Raw genomic sequence first — 27806 nt, forward strand, 5'->3', positions numbered from 1 at the left:
TTTGTGTTGCAGACTGATGCATTGGACAGAGGGGTGGGGGCTGTTCAGTCCAAGGTGGTGGAGGCAGATGATCACCCGGTGCTGTACATCTGAATGCTCTCAGTGCTCTCAGTCCATGTACACCACTGTGCAGATAGTGGGCGGTCCTGACTCCATGATAATACTTTTTGGGGTGCCCATTCATCCTCTGTTTGGACCACACACACCCTGCAGTGGCTCCACCGCATGAAGGATGCCAACATATCAATTCTTGGTATCTGCCAATATAGCCATTCAAGTTCACTGTGGTCCACAAAAAACAGTACAGATGATAGTGCCTTAGTTTCTCTCCTGTTAGGGAATCGGTGTAGAGGGTACTGTGGCAGGTGTGGGCATGGTTTAGTGGTAGTCAGCAGTATGAGTGCGGGGAAAGGGGAAAATTATCTTGGCATGCTTGCTTGTTATTCTCTTCCAGTTCAGAAAATGCTGGTGTGTTTTTTTGTTATTTAGTTATCATGTTGGCTCTATCATTATTTAATTTTATTATTGTTAGTATTTGTCTTATCAATTCTTTTTTTAACTGCCACACTGTCATTAATCAGTTCGGATCTCATCTATGTGGATGCCTCTTTCATTCTTCAAACTTGGATTACACTTTGATTTTGGAGTTAACCCAGACCGTTGAGCCCTGAACCAATGGATCACATAAGGATTTTGCTCTCAAGGATTTTACAAGGGTTGTCAGAGCTTGGTAGCTGGTCCACATCAATGAGTTTTCACCATATATGCTATGCTTACTATGTAACAGCTCAACCCTGAGCCTGTGCTGCCTTGTTCCACCCCATGTTGGCCTGGCTACATTCAAGTAGGTTTCTGCTTCCTTGTTGCTTTGCTGTGGCATTGTTCTGTCTTAGGTAAGTGAGTTCAACCACTATCCTGTGTTAAACACTGCTCATGGTGTCTTCACTGTAACTGGCTAAAGGGGCATACATTTGGCTAAGTTTGTATATCAGCATATCAGGTTATTCAGCCTATCTGGCTCTTACCATTTGCATTTTGCTGGTAATAAGCTGCAAATTTACTGACTAATAAGTTGTTTATCTCTGACATAATCTTGGACCACAATATAATTTTATATATCTGACTGAAAATTGTCAACAGCCTAATGTCTTTTTTGCATAAACCCAAGCCACATCCCCACTATATTGATATCCTTATAAACTACACAGTACTGGTCATGGTCATGGGTTTGATATTTTGTTTCACGCTTGTCATAAAGTCAGATCTATACCAATTATCCGTGTAACTTCTTTTGAGTATCTTGCTTTGACTGTCAATGAGCCTTAACCCTTGTTGGTTGTTTTAGTTTACCACCAACCAAAAAGATCACCTGGTTTTATTAATGAGCTGTCTGAGCTCCTTACCACGCTAAGTTTGGTGTACCCTGCAGTGTTGTTTTCAGTAGATTCAAATATTCAATTCAATACAGAGGTATTATAGTCTGGGTTTAGCCCAAACCACAGTACTGAAACTGCCCTCATCGGGGTCACAAATAACCTGCTGGTTGCATCAGAATGGGGGTTGCTTTTGATATAGATACAGTGCATCATAACATGCTTCTGCACAGATTTGAAAAAATGGTTGGGCTTACTAGTACTGTCCTCTCCAAGTTTTAAATAATCTCTCTGACAGACAAAAATATGCTTTTATTGACGTCTTGCTTGTCTTGCATCTCCCATGGTATTGCTCAAGAATCAGTTCTTGGCCTGCTAATATTCATCATATATATGCTCCCTCTTGGCAATATCATTAAGCAACATGCCCTGCAGTTTCTAATGATACTCAGATTTATTACATACCAACCACTGCTTCCTCCAGCACTAGTGGATCATCTGACAGACTAAAAGACGGATGAATTCTAATTTTCTGAGGATTAACAGTAACAAATCTGAAGTCATACTAACTGCATCCCCATCTACATTAAAGAAAATGAAGCACTACTCATTATCTATCCCAGGTTTTATTACATCCACCTCCGATCATTTTTGAAGCCTTGGTTTAACATTGAACTCCACACTCTTGTAACAGTCATACATTAAATACATTACATTAATACAGCTTCTTTCATCTTTCACCTTAGGAACATTGCCAGGATTCACCACCCTCTCTTTCCCTCTCTTTCCCTCCACTACTCATTATCTATCCCAGGTTTTATTACATCCACCTCAGATCATTTTTGAAGCCTTGGTGTTGCATAGGAGACCACATAACAATCAGACATTAAAGATATGACATTACTACAGCTATCTTTAAATTTAAGAACATTGCTAGGTTTCATCCCTCTCTTTCCCTCTTTTCAGCTGAGATATTCATTCATGCTTTCATCATCTCTAGCCTTGACTACTGCAGTGCTGTACTTTACAGACTCCCAGTGCTTAATAAATTACAGAATGTGCAAAACTCAGCTGCTAGGGTTATCACCTACACAAGGCCATATGAACACATCACACCCATATTCCAAAAATTACACTCCAAAAATTACACCTCCCTGTTCCTTTCATGTACAATATAAGATACTTCTTCTGTTCTTTAGGACTCTGCATGTTCTTGGCCCTGAAAACATATCTAATCTCCTTCTCGGATACACAACTATAAGCACGTTTAGATCCCCTGACATGCATCTCTTGCCTCCACACCACAGGAAACAGGGCTCATCTTTTACGCCTTGCATTTGCTCACACCCAGTGACTCTTGCACTGAAACTTATTGTGCCCTTTATTGTTTATTTTGATAATTTTTTTGCCATTGGTTCCATGTTTTATATACACATATGCATTTTCCCCTTTTATTTAAATTTTTATCCCTTTTTCTTTACATTATTGACTTTTATTTTAAATTTAAATATGTGAATAGAGAGCAGCATCTCAGAGAAGAGAATGAATGAACACCTGTATGTGATTAACAATGATCCTGTTATACCGTTTTACTTTTGCAGTAGAGGAGAGTTTTTGCAGAGCTGAAAGAGTCGGTGGTACAGAGTGGAGCAACCTGATTTGGCAGCGTTTGTGTATGAGCTTGTGTCTGTGCATGAGAACGTGGCAGTTTTGTTTCTTTTTAAATATTGACATTTAAAAACTATTACAGAATGTTCCTTAAGAGAAGATCTTACCGCAGTGTCTCCAGTTTACAGTGAGGATTCTCCAATACAGCAGAGAGACACTTCACTCCTGAGTCTTTGGGTGTATTCCAAGACAGATCCAGTTCTCTCAGGTGTGAGGGGTTTGATCTCAGAGCTGAAGTCAGAGCAGCACAGCCTTCATCTGAGATATCACACTCACGCAACCTGCAGCGAGACAATGACACACTCTTCACTCTCTCAGTTCAGGACACACAGATCTGTTCAGCAGGAACTTTAACATCCAAGAGTCACTGCAGTCTTTAATAAGTATGAAGTGCAGAATCTTACTCATGAATTCTATAAGAGCAAAGTTGGAACGCTGTGTAAAATGTAAATAAAAAACAGAATGCAATGATTTGCAAATCTCATAAACCCATATGTCATTCACAACAGAACATAGGAAACATATAAAATGTTTAAACTGAGGAAATGTATCGTTTTAAATAAAAAATAAGATAATTTTGAATTTGATGGCCATAACATGTCTCAAAAAGTTGGGACAGGGCAACAAAAAGCTGGAAAAGTAAGTGTTAGTAAAAAGAAACAGCTGGAGGTTAATTGGGAACAGGTCATTAAGATGATTTCGTATAAACAGAGTATCTTAGAGAGGCAGAGTCTTTTAGAAATCGAGGAATCTGGATGTTGCTGTAAAACTAGTATACACCTTTCAGCATTAATAGTGTCTTCCCAGATGTGCAAGCTGCCCATTCCATATGCACTAATACACCCCATACAATCACAGATGCAGGCTTTTGAATAAAAGCACTGATAAAAACCCGGATGGTCCCTCTCATCTTTAGTCCTCTTTAGTTTAGGGGACACAGGGAACATGGTTTCCAAAAAGAATTTAAAATTTCAATTTCGTCTGACCACAGAACAGTTTTCCACTTTGCCTCAGTCCATTTTAAATGAGCTTTTTAACCTCCACCTGTTTCTTTTTAGGAACATTTACTTTTCCAGCCTTTTGTTGCCCTGTGCAAACTTTTTTGAGACATGTTGCGGCCATCAAATTCAAAATGACCTTATTTTTTTCTTTAAATGGAACATTTACTCAGTTTAAACATTTGATATGTCTATGTTCTATTGTGAATAACATATGGGTTTATGAGATTGGCAAATCATTGCATTTCTCATTGCATTTTCTCATTTGTAAGCTGCTTTGGATAAAATCGTCTTCTAAATGAATAAATGTATATGCAAATGTAAATGTCATATCACAGCAAAAGGGTGAATAGATTTCCCGTCCTGCACTGCGGCCTACAAACATGGCTGCCATGGACTGCAATTCCCAGAATACTGACATTCATCAGTGCATCAGTGCACCTGCATCATCACCGCCACGCTGGAGAACCCCAAGCTGGACAAAGGACAGTGGCTCGGGTTCATTCTGTCCCAGCTTTGGATTCGATCCAGTTACCCCAGTGGACTGTTATAGGACTCCCAGATCCGTATGATGGGTTTTTTGGCTACCCTGAATATTTTCTTGTTGACTGCAAGTTCTATTTTGCAAGCCTATTGGACCCCAAGCCTGACAAGAAGAAATGGCTAAGGTTCATGTTGTCCCAGTTTTTTGGCCCAGCCTGCGAGTGGGTGCAGCATCTAGTGACCATGGGATCCAGGGGACCTGAGAATGTAACTCAGTTTGTGGGACTATTCATGACGGTGTTCGGGAGTCCAGAATCCAAGGCTGTCCTGGAACATCTTTTGGGGGGGTCAGCCTCGCAGATAAACCTGCCCTGCCATTCACCACCTATTATGAGCAGCCAAATGGGGTGACTTCCTCCTCAAAGCTCCAGCCTGAGACCCAAGAAGTGGTCTTACCTGCAGAGCTCCAGCCGGAGGTCAACGTGACGACCTCATCTCCAGAGATCCAACCTGAGACCCATGAGGTAGTCTCATCTGCAGAGCTCCAGCATGAGACCAACAAGGCGGTCTCATCCCTAGAGCTCCAGCATGAGACCCACGAGGCGGTCTCACATTCAGAGCACCAGCATAAAATCAATTCCTGCTAGAGGTCAACGAGGTGACCTCCCAAGCCATGTTCCTGTCTGAGGTTGATAAGACAGCCTCCTAAGCTATGTTCTTGTCCAAGGTAGAAGAGACGTCCTCTCAAGCCAAGTTTCTGTCCGAGCTTGAAGAGGTGACCTCTCAAGCCAAGTCTGAGATCGACGAGGCGACCACTCACACCAGAGTCTGTTAACACGACCAACCAAGTTCTCCTCATGCCTGGAACCGACGTCACGACCAACCAGGTTCTGCTCACGCCTGAAACCGACGTCACGACCAACCAAGATCTGCTAACACCCGAGTCTGCTCACACGGACAAGCAAGTTCTGATCATGCCCGAGTCTGCTGACATGGACAACCAGGTTCTGCTCACGCCCGAGTCTGCTTAAACAGACAGCCAAGTTCTGCTCACGCCAGGGTCTGATGACACAGACAACCAAGTTCTGCTCACGCCAAGTCTATTGACACGGACAAGCAAACTCTGCTCACGCCCAAGTCTGCTGACACAACCAACTAAGTTCAGCCTGCAGAGTCAATGGAGGACGATGCTCTGCCTTCCTGCTCCACTGAGAACATCGCTCCATACACAAGAAAGGCCAACAAGACGGCCCCCCAAGTCAAGCACCTGTCTAAAGCTGACAATACAACTTCCCAAGCCTGGGTCTTGCCTAATGACCCCGTTGAACCAGCCCCAGCCTCATGTCTGTTCCATAGAACAGCAATCCAGTATCACAGCAAAACGGTGACTACATATCCCATCCTACACTGTGGCCTACAAACATGGCCGCCATGGACTGCAATTCCCAGAACACTCACATTCATTCTAATCACACACACCTGCATCAAATTCACACATAATCACACCACACATAGAAGAGTCTGTTCGAACACTAAGTCTTTGGGAATTATTGAGTGTTATGATTGTACCAAGCGTTTGTACCCTGTTCCTCGTTTTGTTTCATGTTCGTTGATTTTGTTTCTCGTTTCTCGTTCTCGATTCTTGCCTTGCCCAGTTTATGCCTGTTTGCCAATCGCCTGACCCATTGCCTGTTTCTTGACCTCACTATTGTCTCATGTGTTGGATTTGTCTGCCTGTCTCTCTCTAAATAAATTCTTATCTGCATTTGCATCTGTCCTAACCTTCATTACGGGGATCTCGTGACACATTCTGTTTTTATTTACATTTTCCACAGTGTCCCAACTTTTTTGGAATTGGGGTTTTAAAAACAGGTTTGATTTGATGCTGAATTTACAACCTCTGCTGCAGTCTCACTATTAGACAATATGTCTTACTGAGGAGCAGGCCATGTGACACTCAGAGAGATGATCTTACCCCAGTATCTCCAGTTTACAGTGAGGATTCTCCAGTACAGCAGAGAGACACTTCACTCCTGAGTCTCTGAGTTTATTCCCAGACACATCCAGTTCTCTCAGGTGTGAGGGGTTTGATCTCAGAGCTGATGTCAGAGCAGCGCAACCTTCATTTGAGATATCACAACCCTTCAACCTGCAGAGAGACAATGACACACTCTTCACTCTCTCAGTTCAGGACACACAGATCAGATCATACTCAACAGTACTCAACTAACAGAATAACAAGCTGTTAATCATTCTGATTCTGATGACTATCAAACAGTTCACTGAAACTTCACAGGTTTAGAAGATTTCAGGCTCAGGATGAAAAGGCAAAATAAAAATCAACATATAAAACCAATCAGTGTTTTTCCAGATGGTCTCAGTAAAGTGTAATTTCTACATTTTTATCGATTAAGAGTGTATAAAACTATTCACATTCTGAAAAGTTATTCACTTTCACTTCATACTTTGGAGAATACAGAATCATGGACCTATGTTATACACATGACATCACAATGAAACTAAAACAGGCATGGAAATGGGGTGGGGCTACTGGTATACTAGTTTAAATTATAAGAGAGTGTTTATATAAAAGGTCTCTGGTCATGTGACTCTCAGAGAGATGACTTTACCTCAGTGTCTCCAGTTTACAGTGAGGATTCTCCAGTCCAGGCGAGAGACTCTTCACTCCGGAGTCTGTAAATTTATTCCAAGACAGACTCAGTTCTCTCAGACTGGAGGACCAAGAGCTGAGAACGGAGGCCAGAGCTGCACAACCTTTCTGTTTCAGGTCACAGTCATTAAACCTGACAGCAAACACAGAATACAGGGTTTAGTAACACCGGTGTACATTATCGAACAAGTTATTAAATCTTCCCAAAATGCAAATATCAAATATAACATTAGTTTAGCAGCTCATGTTGCAACATGCTGCATAATGCACTGTCTAATGTTTGTGTACAGTTTACATAGAACATACTGTATGAAGGGAATTCTCATGTATTCTCTTATATTATGAACTGCTATGAAATGAAATACCTATGATGAATGTATTCACTTAATTACCTCTTTGAATAAGCTGATCAACTGACATCCTTTATTATAGCTGACACATGTATTTTCTATACCTTGAAAAGACTTATTTTTTGTAGTATGAGTGCTGTGTCCTTTGTCTGAATCCGTCTGCACAGTAGAAACCCGCCTACGCACTGCTGCTTAGCTATGTGTATAAATACTCCTGTTCTGCATGAATAAACCAGATGTCTCTGTGAACAGCATGTGTGTCAGTGTGTGTTCATTTAGACTCTCCAGGCCTGAATACTCTGTGGTCAATCACACTTTCTCGCTCATATCACAGAGCTAAGTTAAAAGAAATAAAAAGGCTGAAAGTCTGACGGAGGACTGAAAGACATAATCTGAGATTCCTTATCTCTAACACTGTATATCCAGCTTCACATCAGATTTAAGAATCCATCAGTGTCTGATAAAGTTCTTATAAAGTTCTTTCAGCTTCTCTGCTGCTAACATTAACAGTGTAACAGTTATATTCAGCATTACGTACTCAGCTTTTCTGGATGCTGCAACCACAGGCAGGAGCTTCAGAAGAACCTGGTCTGATGTACAGTGTTTGTTGGTATATTTATTAAGGACAAACACATCCTTTTCCTGCATTGATGTCAGTAACACAAACACCACAGCTGACCACTGGGAAGGAGAAAGTTCCCTTTGTTGTAAATTTCCAGATTGCAGGTAGTGTTGGATTTCCTCAACTAGAGAATGATCATCCAGTTCATACAGACAGTGGAACAGATTGATGGATTTCTCTGGTGAGGGATTCTCACTGATCTTCTTCTTGATGTAATGAACTGTTTCCTGTGTGCTGTGAGAGCTACTTCCTGTCTGTGTCACTATGGTTTGTAAGAGGATCTGATTGGACTCCAGTGAGAGACCCAGAAGAAAGCGAAGGAAAAGATCCAGATGTCCATTTTCACTCTGTAAAGCCTGATCTACAGCACTCTTGTGGACATCTAACACTGTAATTTCTTGAAGCAGCATCCACAGTTTAGACAACAGACTCTGCTGAAGAACATTTTTCTTTTCGTTCATGAAGACCAGGTGCACATATAGAGCTGCGAGGTGTTCCTGAATGCTCAGATGAACAAAGCAGTACATTTTACTCTGGTGAAGCCCAAACTCCTTTCTGAAGATCTGTGTACACACACCTGAATACACTAATGCTTCTGTCACATCAATGCCACACTCCATCAGGTCTTCCTCATAGAAGATCAGGTTGCCTTTCATCAGCTGCTGAAAAGCCAGTTTACCCAGTTTCAGAACCATTTCTGTATCTGTCTCTCTGCTCTTTGTGTACTTTTTCTTTATGACGTTTGTCTGAATGCTGAGGAAGTGTGTGTACATTTGAGTCAGAGTCTTGGGGATCTCTCCACTCTCTGCTTCACTCAACATTCTCTCTAGAACAGTGGCTGAAATCCAGCAGAAGACTGGGATGTGGCACATGATGGAGAGGCTTCTTAATGACTTCAGGTGTGTGATGATTCTGTTGCTCAGGCTCTGATCACTGATCCTCTTCCTGAAATATTCCTCCTTCTGTGGGTCATTGAACCCTCGTACCTCTGTGAGTCGATGGACACACTCAGAGGGGATTTGACCAGCTGCTGCTGGTCGGGAGGTGATCCAGATGCGAGCAGAGGGAAGCAGATTCCCTTTGATCAGGTTTATCAGCAGCACATACACTGATGCTGATTCAGTTACATCACACACCCTCACTGTGTTCTGGAAATCCAGAGGGAAACGACACTCATCCAAACCATCAAAAATGAACAGAACTTTGTCCAAGCTGGAGATGTTTGTTTCTTTTATCTCCTTATAAAAGAAATGAAGAAACTCCATCAGACTCAGGTTTCGATCCTTCATTAAATTGAGCTCTCTGAAAGGAAGTGGAAATATGAGATGAACATCCTGATTTGTTTTCCCTTCAGCCCAGTCTAGAATGAATTTCTGCACAGAGACTGTTTTTCCAATGCCAGCGACTCCCTTTGTCAGAACGCTCCTGATGGGTTTGTCTTCTTCAGATAAGGGCTTAAAGATGTCACTGCATTTGATTGGTGTTTCCTCTGTTGCTGCTCTCCTGGATGCTGCCTCGATCTGTCTCACCTCATGTTCATTATTGACTTTTCCACTGTCTCCTTCTGTGATGTAGAGCTCTGTGTAGATCTCATGCAGAAGTGTTGGGTTTCCCTGGTTTATCACCTCATTTACATGCTGAAACTTCTTTAGCAGATTTAATTTGTATTTCTCATGATGATGAGGCTCAGTGGTTCCAGACTTACACCTGTAAAACAGTAATAGACATGTGGTGAGAAATCAAGCACAAACTCTGTAATTTCTCCTGAATGTACTGTATATGTACTTGATAATCTAATCAGTCTGTAGAAATTCCCAGCAGGAAGTAATTAGAGAGATGTTTATAATAACAGCATAATAATAATAATAATAATAATAATAATAATAATAATAATAATAAATATAGCTGCAAGCAGCAGTAATGGGGCCAAGCACTACACAGGCAAAGTAAGGAGATAAGCAAGCATGATTTTAGCATGGTTAGGATGTTATGACAAATGTTAAAAGCTTCAGAAGTTAAAAGCAAAAATGAGCTTTTTCAAATCTCGTGAACACTAGGTGGCACTGTTCAGAAACTGTGCAGTTACCCTCATGTTATGATGCCCATGACATGTACTAAGTTTGCTTCAAATATGCTAAAGCATTACTTAGAAATAGTATCACGTCCATTTTGGTATGCTTGCTTTCAAATTCATTTATGCATAATTCAAGAACAGTTTGACCAATCTGATATGGGTTAGGAGGAGTTCGAAAAAGTCTTTTTTTTTAAACTGAATTCAAAATGGCGGACAGCGAGTTTGGCCGACCATGGCCTAATTGATATCATCGTTCTCAGCCTAAGCCAAAGTATCTAGGAAGACCAGTAAAATGACAACGGGCAAAAGTAATCAAAAGCAAATTAACATCTAAAAAAAATTAGCATTATAATTTGTGACCACAAGGTGGCACTGTTTAAGAACAATGCAGGTGCCTCCATAAAAACAGTCATGATGCCAATTACAGGTACTAAGTTTGGTAAATGGGATGAATTGTTCAAAAAAGTAGGTTTTTCAGAAAATTTACATCATAGGGTACAATCAAATTGAGCCAAGGAATCAGAGGAAAACCAAATTTTGTTTCTTTGCCTTACGTTTCAAAAGTTATTAGCATAAACGTAAGTCAGATTTTGAGCAGTTGGTGGCACTAGAGAGTTTTAAATAGAGACTCCAATCTTGCTATGGTTAAAGCTGGGACTGTCCTCTATCTGTGTGCCAAATTTCATAACATTTCTGCAAGCTGATCTATGGGCTGCCATAGACTCACGAGCAGAAGAAGAAGAAGAAGAAGAAGCAGAAGAAGAAGACGAAGAAGAAGAAAACTAATGAATACAATAGGTGCCTAGCACCGGCGGTTCTTGGCCCCTAGTAATAATAAGAACACTAACAAAAACAATAGCTGCCTACACACCAACGGTGATTAGCCCCTAATATATGCCACTGTCATGGTCACGCTGCTGAGTTTGATCTTACCCTGTATCTGTGATTATGATTTTCTGTTCTGTTTTGCCTCTTGCTTGCTGCAGGATACTATGAAAACAAAATATTTTATATATCACCCAGATGTACACATTTATTACACTACTATGCACATTACTTAAAATTATGGTTTGAAGTTTTTGAAATTTACATTTGCCTTCAAATGCATTTAGATCAGATACTGCTGGAACAGAGGCAATATTTGCCAGTATTTTAATTATAAATGAATAGTTTTTATTCTTGGAGTGGAAAAGAGCTACACAAAAAGTCATTTTTAGATTATGGTGGATTCTTACTGTGTTTCTAGTTCTAGTTCTTTTCAGTTTCTAGCCAGTGTGCAGGATACGGTTTCCTGAAGTGCTTTAATAGTACAGTAATAGCAGCCAAAATATGTCTTTTAATAATAAAATTCCATATTTTTCACCCAATATGTATTTAGTTACAAGGTAGAATTTGTTAAAATGAAAATGGTAAACAAACAGCTATGACCTATTTGGATTACATGCAAATGTTTGTTACCTGTGTCTGTGTGAGGATTCTCTATTCTCCTTAAAATTTATTAGAAAGTCCAAAGAAACATCACTCTTCATGGACACACAGCTGGGTATCTGTGAGTCTGATGTCTTTATCTTGTTTTCACTGGACACACATGCACACACACGCACACAAACACACATATAATACTGAAGCTGTATTGCAGTCAAAATCATGACGAACATGAGGTCATGGTACATATGAGGTCAAATAAATCAGTCATAGTAAAATATTTTTTACAAATATAGGCACATACAAAAAGTCTTAATAATAACAAGAAGAGGAAGAAGAAGAATCATTTGGCTTATGGAAGAAGTCATATATCACAACACTGTATTACTGTATTAACTGTAAGGATTAAGGAGTTGTTACCTGTATCCAAGGCATTAAGATCTGTATATATTGTATATACTGTGTGTGTATATATATATGTATGTATGTATGTATGTGTATATATATATATATATATATATATATATATATATATATATATATATATATATATATACAGTGAGGGAAAAAAGTATTTGATCCCCTGCTGATTTTGTACGTTTGCCCACTGACAAAGAAATGATCCGTCTATAACTTTAATGGTAGATTTATTTGAACAGTGAGAGACAGAATAACAACAAGAAAATCCAGAAAAACGCACGTCAAAAATGTTATAAATTGATTTGCATTTTAATGAGGGAAATAAGTATTTGACCCCTCTGCAAAACATGACTTAGTACTTGGTGGCAAAACCCTTGTTGGCAATCACAGAGGTCAGACGTTTCTTGTAGTTGGCCACCAGGTTTGCACACATCTCAGGAGGGGTTTTGTCCCACTCCTCTTTGCAGATCTTCTCCAAGTCATTAAGGTTTTGAGGCTGACATTTGGCAACTCGAACCTTCAGCTCCCTCCACAGATTTTCTATGGGATTAAGGTCTGGAGACTGGCTAGGCCACTCCAGGACCTTAATGTACTTCTTCTCGAGCCACTCCTTTGTTGCCTTGGCCGTGTGTTTTGGGTCATTGTCATGCTGGAATACCCATCCACGACCCATTTTCAATGTCCTGGCTGAGGGAAGGAGGTTCTCACCCAGGATTTGATGGTACATGGCCCCGTCCATCGTACCTTTGATGCGGTGAAGTTGTCCTGTCCCCTTAGCAGAAAAACACCCCCAAAGCATAATGTTTCCACCTCCATGTTTGACGGTGGGGATGGTGTTCTTGGGGTCATAGGCAGCATTCCTCCTCCTCCAAACACGGCGAGTTGAGTTGATGCCAAAGAGCTCCATTTTGGTCTCATCTGACCACAACATTTTCTCCCAGTTGTCCTCTGAATCATTCAGATGTTCATTGGCAAACTTCAGACGGGCATGTATATGTGCTTTCTTGAGCAGGGGGATCTTGCGCGCGCTGCAGGATTTCAGTCCTTCACGGCGTAGTGTGTTACCAATGTTTTCTTGGTGACTATGGTCCCAGCTGCCTTGAGATCATTGACAAGATCCTCCCGTGTAGTTCTGGGCTGATTCCTCACTGTTCTCATGATCATTGCAACTCCACGAGGTGAGATCTTGCATGGAGCCCCAGGCCGAGGGAGATCGACAGTTCTTTTGTGCTTCTTCCATTTGCGAATAATCGCACCAAATGTTGTCACGTTCTCACCAAGCTGCTTAGCAATGGTCTTGTAGCCCACTCCAGACTTGTGTAGGTCTACAGTCTTGTCCCTGACATCCTTGGAGAGCTCTTTGGTCTTGGCCATGATGGAGAGTTTGGAATCTGATTGATTGAGTGCTTCTGTGGACAGGTGTCTTTTATACAGGTAACAAGCTGAGATTATGTGAACTCCCTTTAAGAGTGTGCTCCTAATCTCAGCTCGTTACCTGTATAAAAGACACCTGGGAGCCAGAACTCTTTCTGATTGAGAGGGGGTCAAATACTTATTTCCCTAATTAAAATGCAAATCAATTTATAACATTTTTGACATGCGTTTTTCTGGATTTTTTTGTTGTTATTCTGTCTCTCACTGTTCAAATAAATCTACCATTAAAATTATAGACTGATTTCTTTGTCAGTGGGCAAATGGACAAAATCAGCAGGGGATCAAATACTTCTTTCCCTCACTGCATATATATATATATATATATATATATATATATTGTATATATCATATATGTATCTGTACACACACACACACACACACACACATACACACACACACACACACACACACACACACACACACACCAGTAACATTTATTCAGTATGCATTAGTATTTTACTAAACTTTAACTAAATTTATTTTGTTTTCCCTTCACTTAATATAAGCTTGAAGGGTGCTGTTTTGAATGGTAAAGAATTATAGTATGCAGTTTTACAGTACTGTAATAGCTTTTCAAAGTTTGTACTGTTACACTAATTACTATTTTTTCCTACATATTGTATGAAGCTTACAGGTTTGAGGTGGTCTATGATGTGTATATAAAATTTAGGAAACAGATCAATTATGAATGTTCATTGCCATTTAGAAGTAGCTGTAAGCTTTATTAAAACTGCACCATTATTTCCACATATATACATAATTTAATAGTCAAATGAAATTGGTAGTCTTACTAAGTAAAGACTTTGATGATGCAGGTTAATTATTACCTATCAGTATTACATAGAAAAAGAATTAACTATGAGGAGACGTTACCTGTGTGTAGATGAGAGGTCTTCATTTTTTAATCCTGGTGGAGGATCTGTACACACATCACTGTTCATGGAGACACTGCTGGGTCCTGCACAGTCTGATGTCTTTTCCTGGGTTTCACTATTCAACAACATACACTTTTTACTATTAATCATTTATTTTCTGCCTTTCCATTCTCATTAACATGCACAGATAGTCAGTAGATTAGTGTAGTAATAGTCTTTTAAAAAAGATTTTTTGGGGAAAATTGAGAAAATTCTTGAGATTCTTGAGAAAATTATCCACTTAAGATTTTATTTTCTTTCACCTTGCTTCCTCATGGACACACACATCACTGTTCATTAAAACACAACTTGGTACTAGAACGTTCTCATTAAATGTTCATGTTTAAGATACAGTAGCAGAAGCTTTACCTCATTTTTAATTGTTGAGATCCATCAGGTTGGAGAGGATTAGAGTGATCCATCTTTCACTCTTAGTAAAGAAACGTTATTGGTCATGGACAGACAGCTGTGTATGACCCGGCCTGATCTCTTCTGCTGCAACGGGTTACAGTCTATACAGAAACACACGTTAACATAAATTAATGAAAGAAAGAAGAAATAAACAAAAAACAAAACAAACAAATAAATAAATAAAAATAACTTCAACAGCTTCAACAGCAAATATGTATTTGATAGAAAGAAATTTCATACTTTTTGGTAATACATTTATAATACAAAACATTGATAGTATTTACAGAATTAATCACTAAATCAATCAATTAATTGATTAATGTACACAGCGAGACAAGTTGGCTTCCAAATTAGACTATTGGGTGGATAATGCATTTAGTGCTGCATTGGTATAACAGTCATTTAACCTGTTGATTGGGGAAAAAACAACACTTTCAGTTATCTTGTGATTAAATCTCAGAATACATAGATATTGTACACCTCCAGTTATTCACAGTTTGTGAAACAAGATGCTCATGTCATTTTTCTGATATTAGCAAACCTGTATTCTACCCATCCCACAGGATTCCCACATTCAGTCCTGAAAGTAATTCCTGGACAATCATAAAGGAAATGCCCAGAAGAATGATCTTTTGCTTCAGAATTTTACTTCACATTTTCCTGTAAAATTGCTTTAAATATCCCAGCGGTCAATGACTACTGAAAATATCTGTGGATAGTTTTACATGATTCTCAGAAATACAATACACTGAGGCAAATACACAAGACAATAATCAAAATATCATTTAAAATATTTGTTGAATTGTTCAAATGCTAATGTATAATAATAAAATAAACATGTAGGAATGTGATGAAGTGATCACACAGTGTATATTAAAATTAATATGTATGGGTGTTTCTGCAACTACGCTCACTTTATATTCTCCCAAATTTAAAAAAATCAACTCCTATGAATTTTAACCATCAGAGTCTGTCTGTAATATACATATAAAAAGGTTCACAAAACTGCATGTAGTCATTAAGATTTTCATTTGGAACATGTTTGTTTTTTATGATTTTTTAAATCTAATTTCAATTAATCTGGTTCTTACAAAATGTCCTTACCACAACATTACAATAATGTTCATTTTATACATTTTTCTTTTTTAATTTCTGTAAAATGTAGATTTTTTTTAAGCCTTCTGCATCTTTGTAAATGCTGATATTAAAAAATAGCCTTGAATTTTCTCTATCGTGACATAAGCTGTTTACCATTACACCTACAGCTGCTGAGGTAAAGATGCTGCGGAAATGACTTTTTTTTAAATAATATTGCAGATAATTGATGGCTAGCAAGGTCTGCTACATTAGTTTTAACTCTTAGGATCTAATATACATAAATTCAACAGTAATATAAATTTATTTTTAAAATGTAGTTCTAAATGCACAAGTACTAAGCTATATGGTAAGGACTTACAATTAATACTTCGGAAGAAAAGATTATCTTTACCTTATTTTTCTGGATCTTGTGAGAGACCTAGAGTGGAGGACCAACCCGTGAGCCATGTGCTCAAGTGCTAACTTCTGTTTCCATAAAAACTAGATTTGTTTGGTTCTGAAAACTTTTACTATGACATTTGTTCAGTGTTGCGATATAAGGACTCAAAAGTGTGGGACAGGCATATTTAGATTAAAAAATCCTATAAATGATCAGTAAACAACAACAAAAAAAACCTTTAAGAAGGTGTAATATAATGTCACGTCATAATTGAATTAGCTCATTTTACGTATCTCAACATCAAGACCAAAGTTGTGGGGCATGGACAAAAATGTTTGGACCTATACATCCTTCATAATTGTTTATTAAATCACATTAATCAGTAATAATTTTTTATGTCAAGGTGTGTTTATATTTATCAAGCATCATATGGCAAATTTTAACATAAATCTAAAATTTCACTGCTGGGACTTAAAAATGCCTGTAGTTGCAGAAATACCATATAAATATCAGTAAATATATTCATACTCCTCCATCAGTGACTAACACAGAAACCTAAAAGAATTAATAAACAGTTAATAAACAGACACGTGACATTTTAGACCGTCACAGTGTGAAAGTACAGTAAAATATAACTTTTTTATTGGTGGCAAATAAATAAATAAACGAATATACAGTAGAAATAGAAGATCTTTTTGGAACTCATTCACCCTCTTGCATGGATTAAATCCCTCTTGTGATATTTGGGAAAGTCATTTGGAGACTCAACCCGCTGAAGTGGCTCTGCCCTGGCCTACACATCTCTCTCAGAGTTTTCTCCACATGTGTGCTACAAAATTTAGCTTCAACCTGCAGTTAGTTTTCATCTTATCTTGCCATATACAACCTCTCAGTTAAATACCTGATTAAATGTACGGAGACATTCTGAAGAAAAATAAACCTCTGGGGTTAAACCATTGTTCATGTCTCTGCAGAGTGTTTCCTTGGCCTGGCTCACATAAAATATATTTCTCAAATGTATTACTCAACATAAATCTAAACACAAGACCTCAAACATATAAAGCGTTATATAAAACGTTAACTTACCTCAGGAGTTGTTGACTCTCGATGTGCAGTCCGAGGTAAATTTCAGTCTCTGAGGTAAATTTCAGTCTCTGAGGTAAATTACAGTCTCTGAGATAATTACAGTCTCTGAGGTAAATTTCAGTCACTGAGGTAAATTTCAGTCTCTGAGGTAAATTACAGTCTCTGAGGTAAATTACAGTCTCTGAGATAAATTTCAATCTCTGAGGTAAATTTCAGTCACTGAGGTAAATTACAGTCTCTGAGGTAAATTCCAGTCTCTGAGGTAAATTCCAGTCTCTGAGATAAATTTCAATCTCTGAGGTAAATTTCAGTTTCTGAGATAAATTTCAGTCTCTGGGGTAAATTTCAGTCTCTGAGGTAAATTTCAGTCTCTGAGGTAAATTACAGTCTCTGAGGTAAATTTCAGTCTCTGAGGTAAATTACAGTCTCTGAGATAAATTTCAGTCTCTGAGATAAATTTCAGTCTCTGAGGTAAATTTCAGTCTCTGAGGTAAATTACAGTCTCTGAGATAAATTTCAGTCTCTGAGATAAATTACAGTCTCTGAGGTAAATTTCAGTCTCTGAGGTAAATTACAGTCTCTGAGATAAATTTCAGTCTCTGAGGTAAATTACAGTCTCTGAGATAAATTACAGTCTCTGAGATAAATTTCAGTCTCTGAGATAAATTTCAGTCTCTGAGGTAAATTACAGTTGGTCTGTTTCCGTTACTGCAGTAGAGTGCTTGCGCAGATTTTGGAGTTTAACCGACAGGAGAATCAGTGAGCGCGTGACGCACAAGCTTAACGCAGAAGTGGTGTGTGTGTGTGTGTGTGTGTGTGCGCGTGTGTATGTATGTATGTATGTGTGTATGTATGTGTGTACGTATGTATATATATCTCAAAGTACTAATATGTAGAGATGCACATATGTATCGATAAAGGCTATTTTTCCCGGTCTTGGCTATAGGCCGATAATTTAAAAACATCCGATGATCAGGGCCGATTATATACTGTCAATCAAAAGAGGGCGGGGAGAGCACATGTAATTCGTGCTGTCTGTAAAGATGTCGTCTTGTGTGGAATGAAGACTAAATTGAGTTTGTAATCTCTAAAATCTGCACTGATAACATTTTAGGTGAAACAGGAAACATTTTTAATTCAGCTCTGCTCGCGCTGAATTAAAGGGCCAGTACAACGTAGATTTAAATGAGTGACAAAAAAAAAAGGTATATATTGCACAGAAAAATATTTGTAGAGTAGTATATTTCATATGCAGTTAATGTTAATATGAGTTAATATAATAATAAAAAAGTTTATTTTAGGCCTGTATACACAGTAAAATACTTAGTGTTGAATTAACACCCAGAGTGTTCATTTGAGTCCAATGGATTTATATAAACACTGTAGAGTGTAAACTCAACACTCTGGGTGTTAAATCAACACTGGAGATTTTGCTGTATATGACCAGTTTGATGTCAGTGATGAAGTAGAAATGCTTTTGTTTGTGGTGAGTGAATGTGAGACTAACAGGAGGTATTTTAAAATTTAGTCAATTAATTATGTTAATATGAATTAATAACATTCAATAAGTTAAGAAATTTTACTTTAATCTTCAGAAATTAGTTAATGTGTTAATGTTAATGTGAGTAATGTATGTTCTGTTTATGAGACCAGTTACTGTGAAAAAACTTGTTGAAATGGAGAGAATAAAGTTTTATTTGCATTTCTTTAAGAATTGTGGAATTGATTATTATTAATTTATAAGAAGTCATAAAAAGCAGAAATATCAGTATCGGTTATCGTATCGGCTGAGAAATTTAGTATCAGTGCATCTCTACTAATGTGTTATGTTATCGATTTATGTTTCTCTTGAGGTGTTATAATTGGTGCCATGATACTGTCAGAGTTAACAGACTGTATAAAACCATAGAGACAGTTTTACAGGGATCAGGAAGAAGAATAGTCTTTAATTCCTGTTTTAATTCATATCTGAAATCTTTCTAAGAATTTGATCACTACATCTCATTTTTACTCAAATACTATTTAAGGACACATAGCCCTATATGACCTGTTATACTAATCAGTCAATGTCGCCATCTACTGATGACATGTTGGGATTTGAGTGGTGTCTAAGAAGGACTGGAAACGTCCAATATAAACATTTTGGTGCTTGATTACTTAAAAATAGCAATTAGTAGTAGCATTAATTATTAATGACTAAACTCACAGGTTCCCACCCCTGGTCCTGGAGAACCCCCTGTCCTGCACATTTTAGTGTTTTCCTGCTCTAACACACAATTCTGTTAATTAGCTGATTAGTTGAAGTAGAAACACTAAAATGTGCAGGACAGGGGGTTCTCCAGGACCAGGGGGAGGAACCTGTGAATTAAACCATAGTTATGCTTGTATTCAAACCTCTACATTTTTGTGGTTCTGATTTTATCTGCATGCAGAGGTTGCCAAATCTTTATATTATGTCACACCTAAAAACAAGATTGTTGCTGAAATGTTTCCACCGAATACAAGCTAATGCAATTGATTTGGAAAACTACACAGTAGTGTGTTTAAATCAAACATTAAATCAAACACTGAGGGACGTTTTATTTTAGACCAGGATTGCCAGGTTTTAGCAAAATGTGCAGCCCAACTAGGACATCTCAAAAACCACACAAACATACCTGAAACCACCCCAAAAGCGCAGGATTTGAAAAATACACATATTTCTTTATATTTTTCTCAATTTCAGGGAAACTAGTTCTCTGTTCAGCCCATGTATTCATGATTTTCTTCACTCCATGATCTCTTTTCCCTTTTCCAATCTTTTCAAAACAGAAATGATTCTGTACATCATAAACAGATTGACTGAACTTGCGGTCTATTTATACTATAGTACCCCAAAACACTCCAAGCCCCAAAAACAATGGACCTGCTTTTTCACACAAAATGATTAACATTTGTCATAAAAAACGTGACTCTGGCAACCCAGGTTACACACATAACATCACAACTCCACTGAAATGTCGCACTACAGTAAAACACTTTAAAATGTGTGCCTGTCGTCAGTTTTCTCTCAGTGATAAAGGTTCTGTTATGTCTGATGTATTTTGTAGATTTAGTTTGTGGAAATCAGAGAGAGAAACGGGAATAATCAGTGAATATCCAGAATAAGACACACTTTACCACAGAATACTAAAGACACTCAGTTCACACGGTGCAGTTTTCCTACTGTTGTTTTTACACATGGTGTCTAAAATATATCATACATTTCCATACCTGAAATTAAAATAGAGAAATCTTTTACCTTTAGTCAACAATCCTTGTTACGTTGTTATTTCACTGTTTCTAGATCCGCCTGTTTGTCCAAACTGGAGAAATTCTTTCACTTTGATAGAAGTAGAACAGGTTTAGTCAGTCTCACATGAACTTTACTGACACAAGCAGTGTTTTAACCTCTGCATTCATTTCCGTGTTACACGTTACTAAATACAAACACAAATTACACTGATGATTAATAGATGCTAAATTATTATCTGTCTTTTAACAGGTGCACAGTGGACCTGCAGGCTGGTAAATATTCTCATCTGTAATTAATCTCCCAGAATCAGTTCTACTGCAATAAACACACATTACACACACTAATCTACAGTTCAAGTTTATTCACGTTACAAAACACTGCACACAAATCTCAGTGTGTGAGTACAATAATCATGATAGGAACATTTGCTAGTACATGGATCACCTGGTAAAACCAGATCCCTCAAAATCTTCTGCTCAGTTATCCAGTATAGATCTCATCATTGTTCAGAAACTCGATCTCCAGTACAGGACCACAGACACCACTGTTTATACGATCATGTACATTCTTCTCTAAATCAAATAGCATTAATAATGTTTATCGTGATCAAGTATAACATCAGAGGCAGGGGTGGATCATTTTTGGGAAAATGGGCACAATTTATTACCTACTTCAATGATGTACGCACCCTGGTGGTGGATTGAGGAGAGGTAGACTGTAATTCCTGATCATCTTACCCCCCCCCCCCCCCCCCCCCCTTGTTGTTGTTGTTGTATTTGTTTGTTTTTTCTCTGGTTGTTTGTTTATTGTTTTTTGTTTCCCCCTTTCTTTTGGTTTTGGCTGTGGTAGTTTGTTGGGGTTGTTGGGTGGGGTGTTATATAAAATGTCAATTTTCAATAAAAATTCTATGATCAAAAAAAAAGTTTATCGTGATGAGGTCAGGGCTCTTTCACTTGGTAGTTCTGGGGTTTGAACTCAAGACCTTCTGATCTGTACCCCTTATCCTACACAGGGTCGTGGGGGGAGTCTGGTGGCTATCCCAGGGAACTCAGGGCACACCCTGGACAGGGTCCCAACCCATCACAGGGCAGAACCACACACACATTCAGACACTACAAACAATTTGGACATGTCAATCAGCATTTCTATAATGCATGTCTTTGAACTGGGAGGAAACTGGAGGAGCATACAAACGCACACAGGGCAGAGGTAGGAGTCGAACCCCCAACCCTGGAGCTGGGAGGCAAGTGTAATAAACACTAAACCACCATGACGCCTTCCCGAAACATGGGTTTAGATTTTATCATGAAATTTGTTCTTAGAGGTGAAACAACATGTGACATGTTTTGTAAAAGGTGTGTATGAGGTTTGTACTTGTTTGATTTTCACAAAAATGTATTTAGAGTTTTTCACCAATAAAAGACCAGTTCGCTTTCATCATGCACCAGTGTGCAATAACACACCTAAACAATCATAAACAAAGTGTGTTCCTGTCCAGTTCTCTTATTTTATGCTAATAGACAATTCTCCAAAACAGTGCCACTGCTTATAATATGCGCTTACACATTTCCCTAAACTATACACTCCCAGTTTGTGAATCTGTTGTTGTTAAGAGTAAAATGGCTTCATGAACATTCTCAAAATGAAATATTACATATAAATTCCACACACACACACATAGAAATGCAAGGAATTCTTTTTGTGTTTCTTTTGAACTTTTAATGTTTACAAGCGGGGAAAAATAAAAGTATAAGTGGGCATGAAATAAATAAAAATAAGATTGTATAAACACATTTCTGTAACCTAAACAGAAACTAAAACATCAGGATAGAATAGCATACAGGAACTAACATCGGTCCATTTATAAAGAAAAGAATTATACGATACAATTATACAGGATCTTTTCCCTCATATCTATATTTATTTAACTAAAGGATTTTTTCTGTGTGTTTATCACCTCAGCAGAAATCTTTTCTTCTACTCCTCCACCTCCAACTCAGTTACTGTTCTCTCTTCTTTCTTCTCCTCTGTTTGGTCCCACTCTCCCCACTGCAGAACAGGATTATATTATGGAAGCTTATGGAACTGTGGATCTACATCTGATCACTTTATGAACTAGTGGACTTCTCCATTAGCTTTTTCATCGCTGAGTACGAACATCAAAGTGCGATACTGTTCTTTATTGAGGATAAGAATCACTCACATTCTGATCATTCTCTCTATTGAGGGTCACTACTCACTGTACTGATATTGTATATATTTAAAGGATAAGACTGAGACGTAATATTGTATTCTGTTGAGAGAGGATGACTGAAACTCACTACATGGGTTAGCGTAAAGCAACAGTCAGTAAACTCTGGTGAAGGTAGACTGTGACCTTGGACCAGGAGATGGCCTTAGTGAGGGTCAAGGGGCATTTAATGGAAATGACACCTCTTGACCTGCATTGAAGCATGCTTGACCAAGGACTGTTACACACACACACACACACACACACATCATATATTTTGGAGTGATTGTAATGTATTTTAAAAATAAACTGGGTCTTGTTCTGTCGATCAGAGTCATTTCAGGATTTCAGAGCGTGAGGGTCCTCGACGCGTCGAGATTGTCAGACACTGAGTTCGCGTGTACAATGACGTCGGGAGCTGACCAGCAAAACACTCAAGTAAAAGTAAAGAAGTTTGTATTCAAAGTCAAAGAACAAACACACTAGAGCATAAAAAAGTACCTTAACTCTCTGTATATTTTCTATATTCCACAGATGTTTACATTACTTCTTTAACATAATACTTCATTTTAGTTTTCAAATCATAAGTACTCTTGTCATATTTATTGAAAATAAGCATGCAATATTATGAAGAAATTAATTATTCTTTCTGCTTAATAGTTTGTCTCTTTCATGTCCACTAGCAGTTGATTTGTGTATATAGTGCATATTTAAGGTATTACAGTGCAACACAGAATATATCTGTATCTAAATCTATACTGGTTCAGTAGGGGGGAAATCCTGTCCCTACCCAGCTAGGAGAAAACGATAAAGGCACTGATGTTCATTTACTGAAGTGCTGATCTGTAATTATTTGTTGGAAATGTAATGTTGTCTTGCATTTTTTCCCCATTTTATTGTATAGAGTCAGCAAAACGGTTCATTATTCCAAATAGTGGACGGGTGTGTTACTGTAAATAAACTGAACACATTACTGCTGGCTGCCTGTACAAAAAAATCCTGGCTGCCTTAAAATTTTTAGTCAGTGTGGCTTTATGAGTAATTTCTTATTAAATAATTATAAACTGACTTTAAAAAAAAAAGTTTAATCAAGTTAACATTTTAAAGTAATGGGAAAAAAAAACATGTCATAGGAGGGGTGCAGAGGCGTCCAACATCATTTCGCCTAGGGCCTCCAAATGTCTAGATCTGATTAAAACGAAGGGGAAATCTTGACTCTCAGTCCACACGGAGAACTGTAAGTCACATGTCTCCTTGAAAGTCCATCTGTTCGGTTTACAGGCATCACACCCTGCAAAAACTTATTTCAGGGAGGTAGCTCCGCCGTCCCAACGCCCACAATACCCCCGCCCCTCACAACCGACTACCCCGGTCACCCTCCAGCTACAAGACATTTGATAATGAAAGAACAGTCATTTAATTGATCACATATTGAAACTATTTAGACACAGGGACTTGTACCGTGAACCCTCCACATGAACAGATTTAAAGCATGCGTTTACTTGTTGACATGTAAGGAGACATTTATGTAACATTTTTATATATAATATATTTTTTCAACTTATTTTTTATTTTAATACAACTACAAGCAAGTCTACACAGAGTTTGGCTTCACATAGGACATCAATAGAGTAGCTCTATAGCAGTTTTTTAAAATTATTATTATTATTATTATTATTATTATTATTATTATTATTAATTAACACCGTTCCCTTAAACACACATGAAGATCACACCAAGCAAGCAAAAGGTACACGTCTCTACAAAAACACCGTAATGTTCTCAATTTCCCCATGTGGAAAAAAATGCCTCTGTGAATGCAACACTAATAATAAATGAAGTCTTCATGGCGTTAGCATCCGATGAAACGTCTTTACACCCTAAAATAAAAGAAAACAAATGTTTTATAATGAAGCTGACAGGTTGAGCATTAACATTAAACATCAGTGTAATTCTAAATACAAAGTTCAATCAAGTAGAAAAAAAGAAATACTCAAGGACTCATTAAATCCACACCCGTTTTACAATAAGTAGCTCTTCATGGGATTAGGACCAGGTTACTTACTTACTTTTACGTCACTAAATAAAACATTAAACAATGCCAATATGTCTAATTGTATATTTCTGCATTTCCAGGTGCATCTGAAATGTTTATAACGAACCTCAAGTCCTGGAGGATGTAACGTTTATCATCTTTAAGACCGAAGAGAAGCTTCTTTCCCGAGTCTCCTACATTATTAAAATACAGGTCCAGTTCTCTCAGGTGTGAGGGGTTTGATCTCAGAGCTGAAGTCAGAGCAGCACAGCCTTCATCTGAGAAATCACAGTACCACAACCTGCAGAGAGACAATGGCACACTCTTCACTTCCTCAGTTCAGGACACAGAGAATCAGGAACTTTATAGACACATTCCCTACAGCCTTGAATCACCATGTATCAGTCAGGATTTAGACCTCATCATAGCACAGAGACAGCGTTGGTTAAAGTAGTAAATGACCTTCTACTGACCTCTGATCAGGGTTGTGTCTCGCTGCTTGTGTTACTTGACCTTAGTGCAGCTTTTGATACTATAGATCACACTATTCTCCTTGATAGACTAGAAAATGTTGGCATTAAGGGAACAGTCCTCTCCTGGCTCAGGTCTTATCTGACCGATCGTTATCAGTTCGTAGATGTAAATGGTGATTTCTCCACACATACCGAGGTTAAATTTGGTGTTCCACAAGGTTCTGTTTTAGGCCCACTGCTTTTTACTTTATATATGCTACCCCTAGGTCAAATTATTCGTAAACATGGAATGATCTTCCACTGTTATGCTGATGATACACAGCTGTATGTTTCAGCGAAGCCAGAGGACAGACAGCAGCTTAATAAAGTTGAGGATTGTGTAAAGGACATTAGACATTGGATGATTATTAACTTACTTTTACTTAATTCTGATAAGATAGAAGAACTTGTACTAGATCCACGTGTAGCTAGAAGTATTCTTTCTGATCTCACAGTAACTCTGGATGGTCTTTCTGTGTCATCATGTGCAGCAGTTAAAGACCTTGGAGTGATTATTGACTCCAGTCCATCATCTGATGCTCATGTAGATAATATTACTAGGATAGTCTTCTTTCATCTCAGAAATATTTCTAAGATAAGAAATATATTGTCACTCCATGATGCAGAAATACTAGTTCATGCATTCGTCACCTCTAGACTAGATTACTGTAATGCCTTACTGTCTGGATGTTCCAGTAGGAGCATAAACAAACTCCAGTTAGTCCAGAATGCAGCTGCTAGAGTCCTCACTAGAACCAGAAGATACGACACATCACCCCGATCTTATCCACACTGCATTGGCTCCCAGTGAAATCTCACATTGATTATAAAATACTACGATTGACCTATAAAACACTGAATGGTCTCACACCACAGTATCTAAGCGAACCTTTGGTCTTTTATGATCCTCCATGCCTACTTCCATCAAAAGATGCAGGCTATTTGTTGGTACCTGGAATAGTGAAGGCTACAGCAGGGGGAAGAGCTTTCTCTTAGAAAGCCCCACAGGTATGGAACAGTCTTCCAATTAGTGTTCGGGACTCAGACGCAGTCTCAAGGTTTAAGTCCAGACTGAAAAATTTGTTGAGTCAAGCTTTTAGTCAGTTTTTTTATTAGGTAAAGGCATATACAGTATCTAGAGGGTTCATGGGCAGAGTGGTATGATAAACTGGGATGTTTGGATGCTGTCGCTCTAATAAAACTGTACTTGCACATTTATATTTATGGCATTTGGCAGACGCCTTTATCCAGAGCGGCTTACATTTATCCCATTTATACAACTGAGCAGTTGAAGGTTAAGGGCCTCGCTCAGGGGCCCAGCGGCAGTAGCCTTACAGTGCTAGTATTTGAACTTATGACCATCTGAACAGTAGTCCAATGTCTTACCCACTGAGCTACCACTGCCCTATTGACATCAGGTTTGTTTTGACTGGTGTACATCACAAAACATATTGTAAAAATGCTACATTAAGGTTAAACTGAGAGTGAGTGAGTGAGTGAGTGAGTGAGTGAGTGAGTGAGTGAGTGAGTGAGTGAGTGAGTGAGTGAGTGAGTGAGTGAGTGAGTGAGTGAGTGAGTGAGTGAGTGAGTGAGTGAGTGAGTGAGTGAGTGAGTGAGTGAGTGAGTGGTAAAATCATTAGGCAGTTTGCAGTGAAATGAAATGATTTTCCACTTGATTCTGAACCTAGAACCTCTGCTTACACTGTACGATATTTGGCCCAATTCTGTTGTCGCAGGCACAATCTCACATCGTAAAGGATCGTCTTTGATCGTGAGTGGAGATCGGTTGTCTTAGAACGTGTAATGTGACGTGCTCACCGGTGACCAGTTTAGTGCAGCTGTGACCAAAATCATTGCCTGACAAAATTTCAGAAATTTTCCCTTAAAATCTCAGAGTTAGCGCTGATACACAATCATCTAAAATCTACCACCAGGAGGACGGCATATGATTACAAACTGCTGTGCACCCAGTACGGAAGATCATAGTAGCTATCTTCATCATTTAATCTGACATGAAGACGTTATTGCACGGCAGGTCATGTGACTCTCAGAGAGAAGATCTTACCTCAGTGTCTCCAGTTTACAGTGAGGATTCTCCAGTACAGCAGAGAGACACTCCACTCCTGAGTCTCTGAATTTATTCCAGGACAGATCCAGTTCTCTCAGGTGTGAGGGGTTTGATCTCAGAGCTGAAGTCAGAGCAGCACAGCCTTCAACTGAGAAATCACAGCTACACAACCTGCAGAGAGACAACGACACACTCTTCACTCTCTCTGTGCCTACAGCACAAAATGTACATTTGTTTAAAATGCATTTCAATATTTTATTAAAGTAAAAAAAGGGGAAATT

General features: G+C 38.4%; 1 protein-coding gene across 6 annotated transcripts in view; it reads right to left on the reverse strand.

The window, feature by feature from the left end:
- The window catches only part of LOC108257310 (NACHT, LRR and PYD domains-containing protein 12), a 95228-nt gene that overhangs the window by 50910 nt on the left and 16512 nt on the right, over nt 1-27806 (reverse strand). For 5 of the 6 annotated variants that reach the window (XM_053675272.1, XM_053675273.1, XM_053675274.1 and 2 more), the window contains one exon: nt 27523-27696. In XM_053675272.1, the coding sequence (XP_053531247.1) occupies nt 27523-27696 (174 nt within the window). Of the gene's footprint in view, nt 1-3148; nt 3323-6497; nt 6672-7152; nt 7327-8081; nt 9873-11172; nt 11230-11697; nt 11818-14391; nt 14509-14801; nt 14945-20686; nt 20794-27522; nt 27697-27806 lie in introns of those variants that run through there. The other variant, XM_053675276.1, reaches the window with a different exon arrangement.

Source organism: Ictalurus punctatus, chromosome 24, assembly GCF_001660625.3.
Source record: "Ictalurus punctatus breed USDA103 chromosome 24, Coco_2.0, whole genome shotgun sequence".
In the NCBI taxonomy this organism is placed as follows: domain Eukaryota; kingdom Metazoa; phylum Chordata; class Actinopteri; order Siluriformes; family Ictaluridae; genus Ictalurus; species Ictalurus punctatus.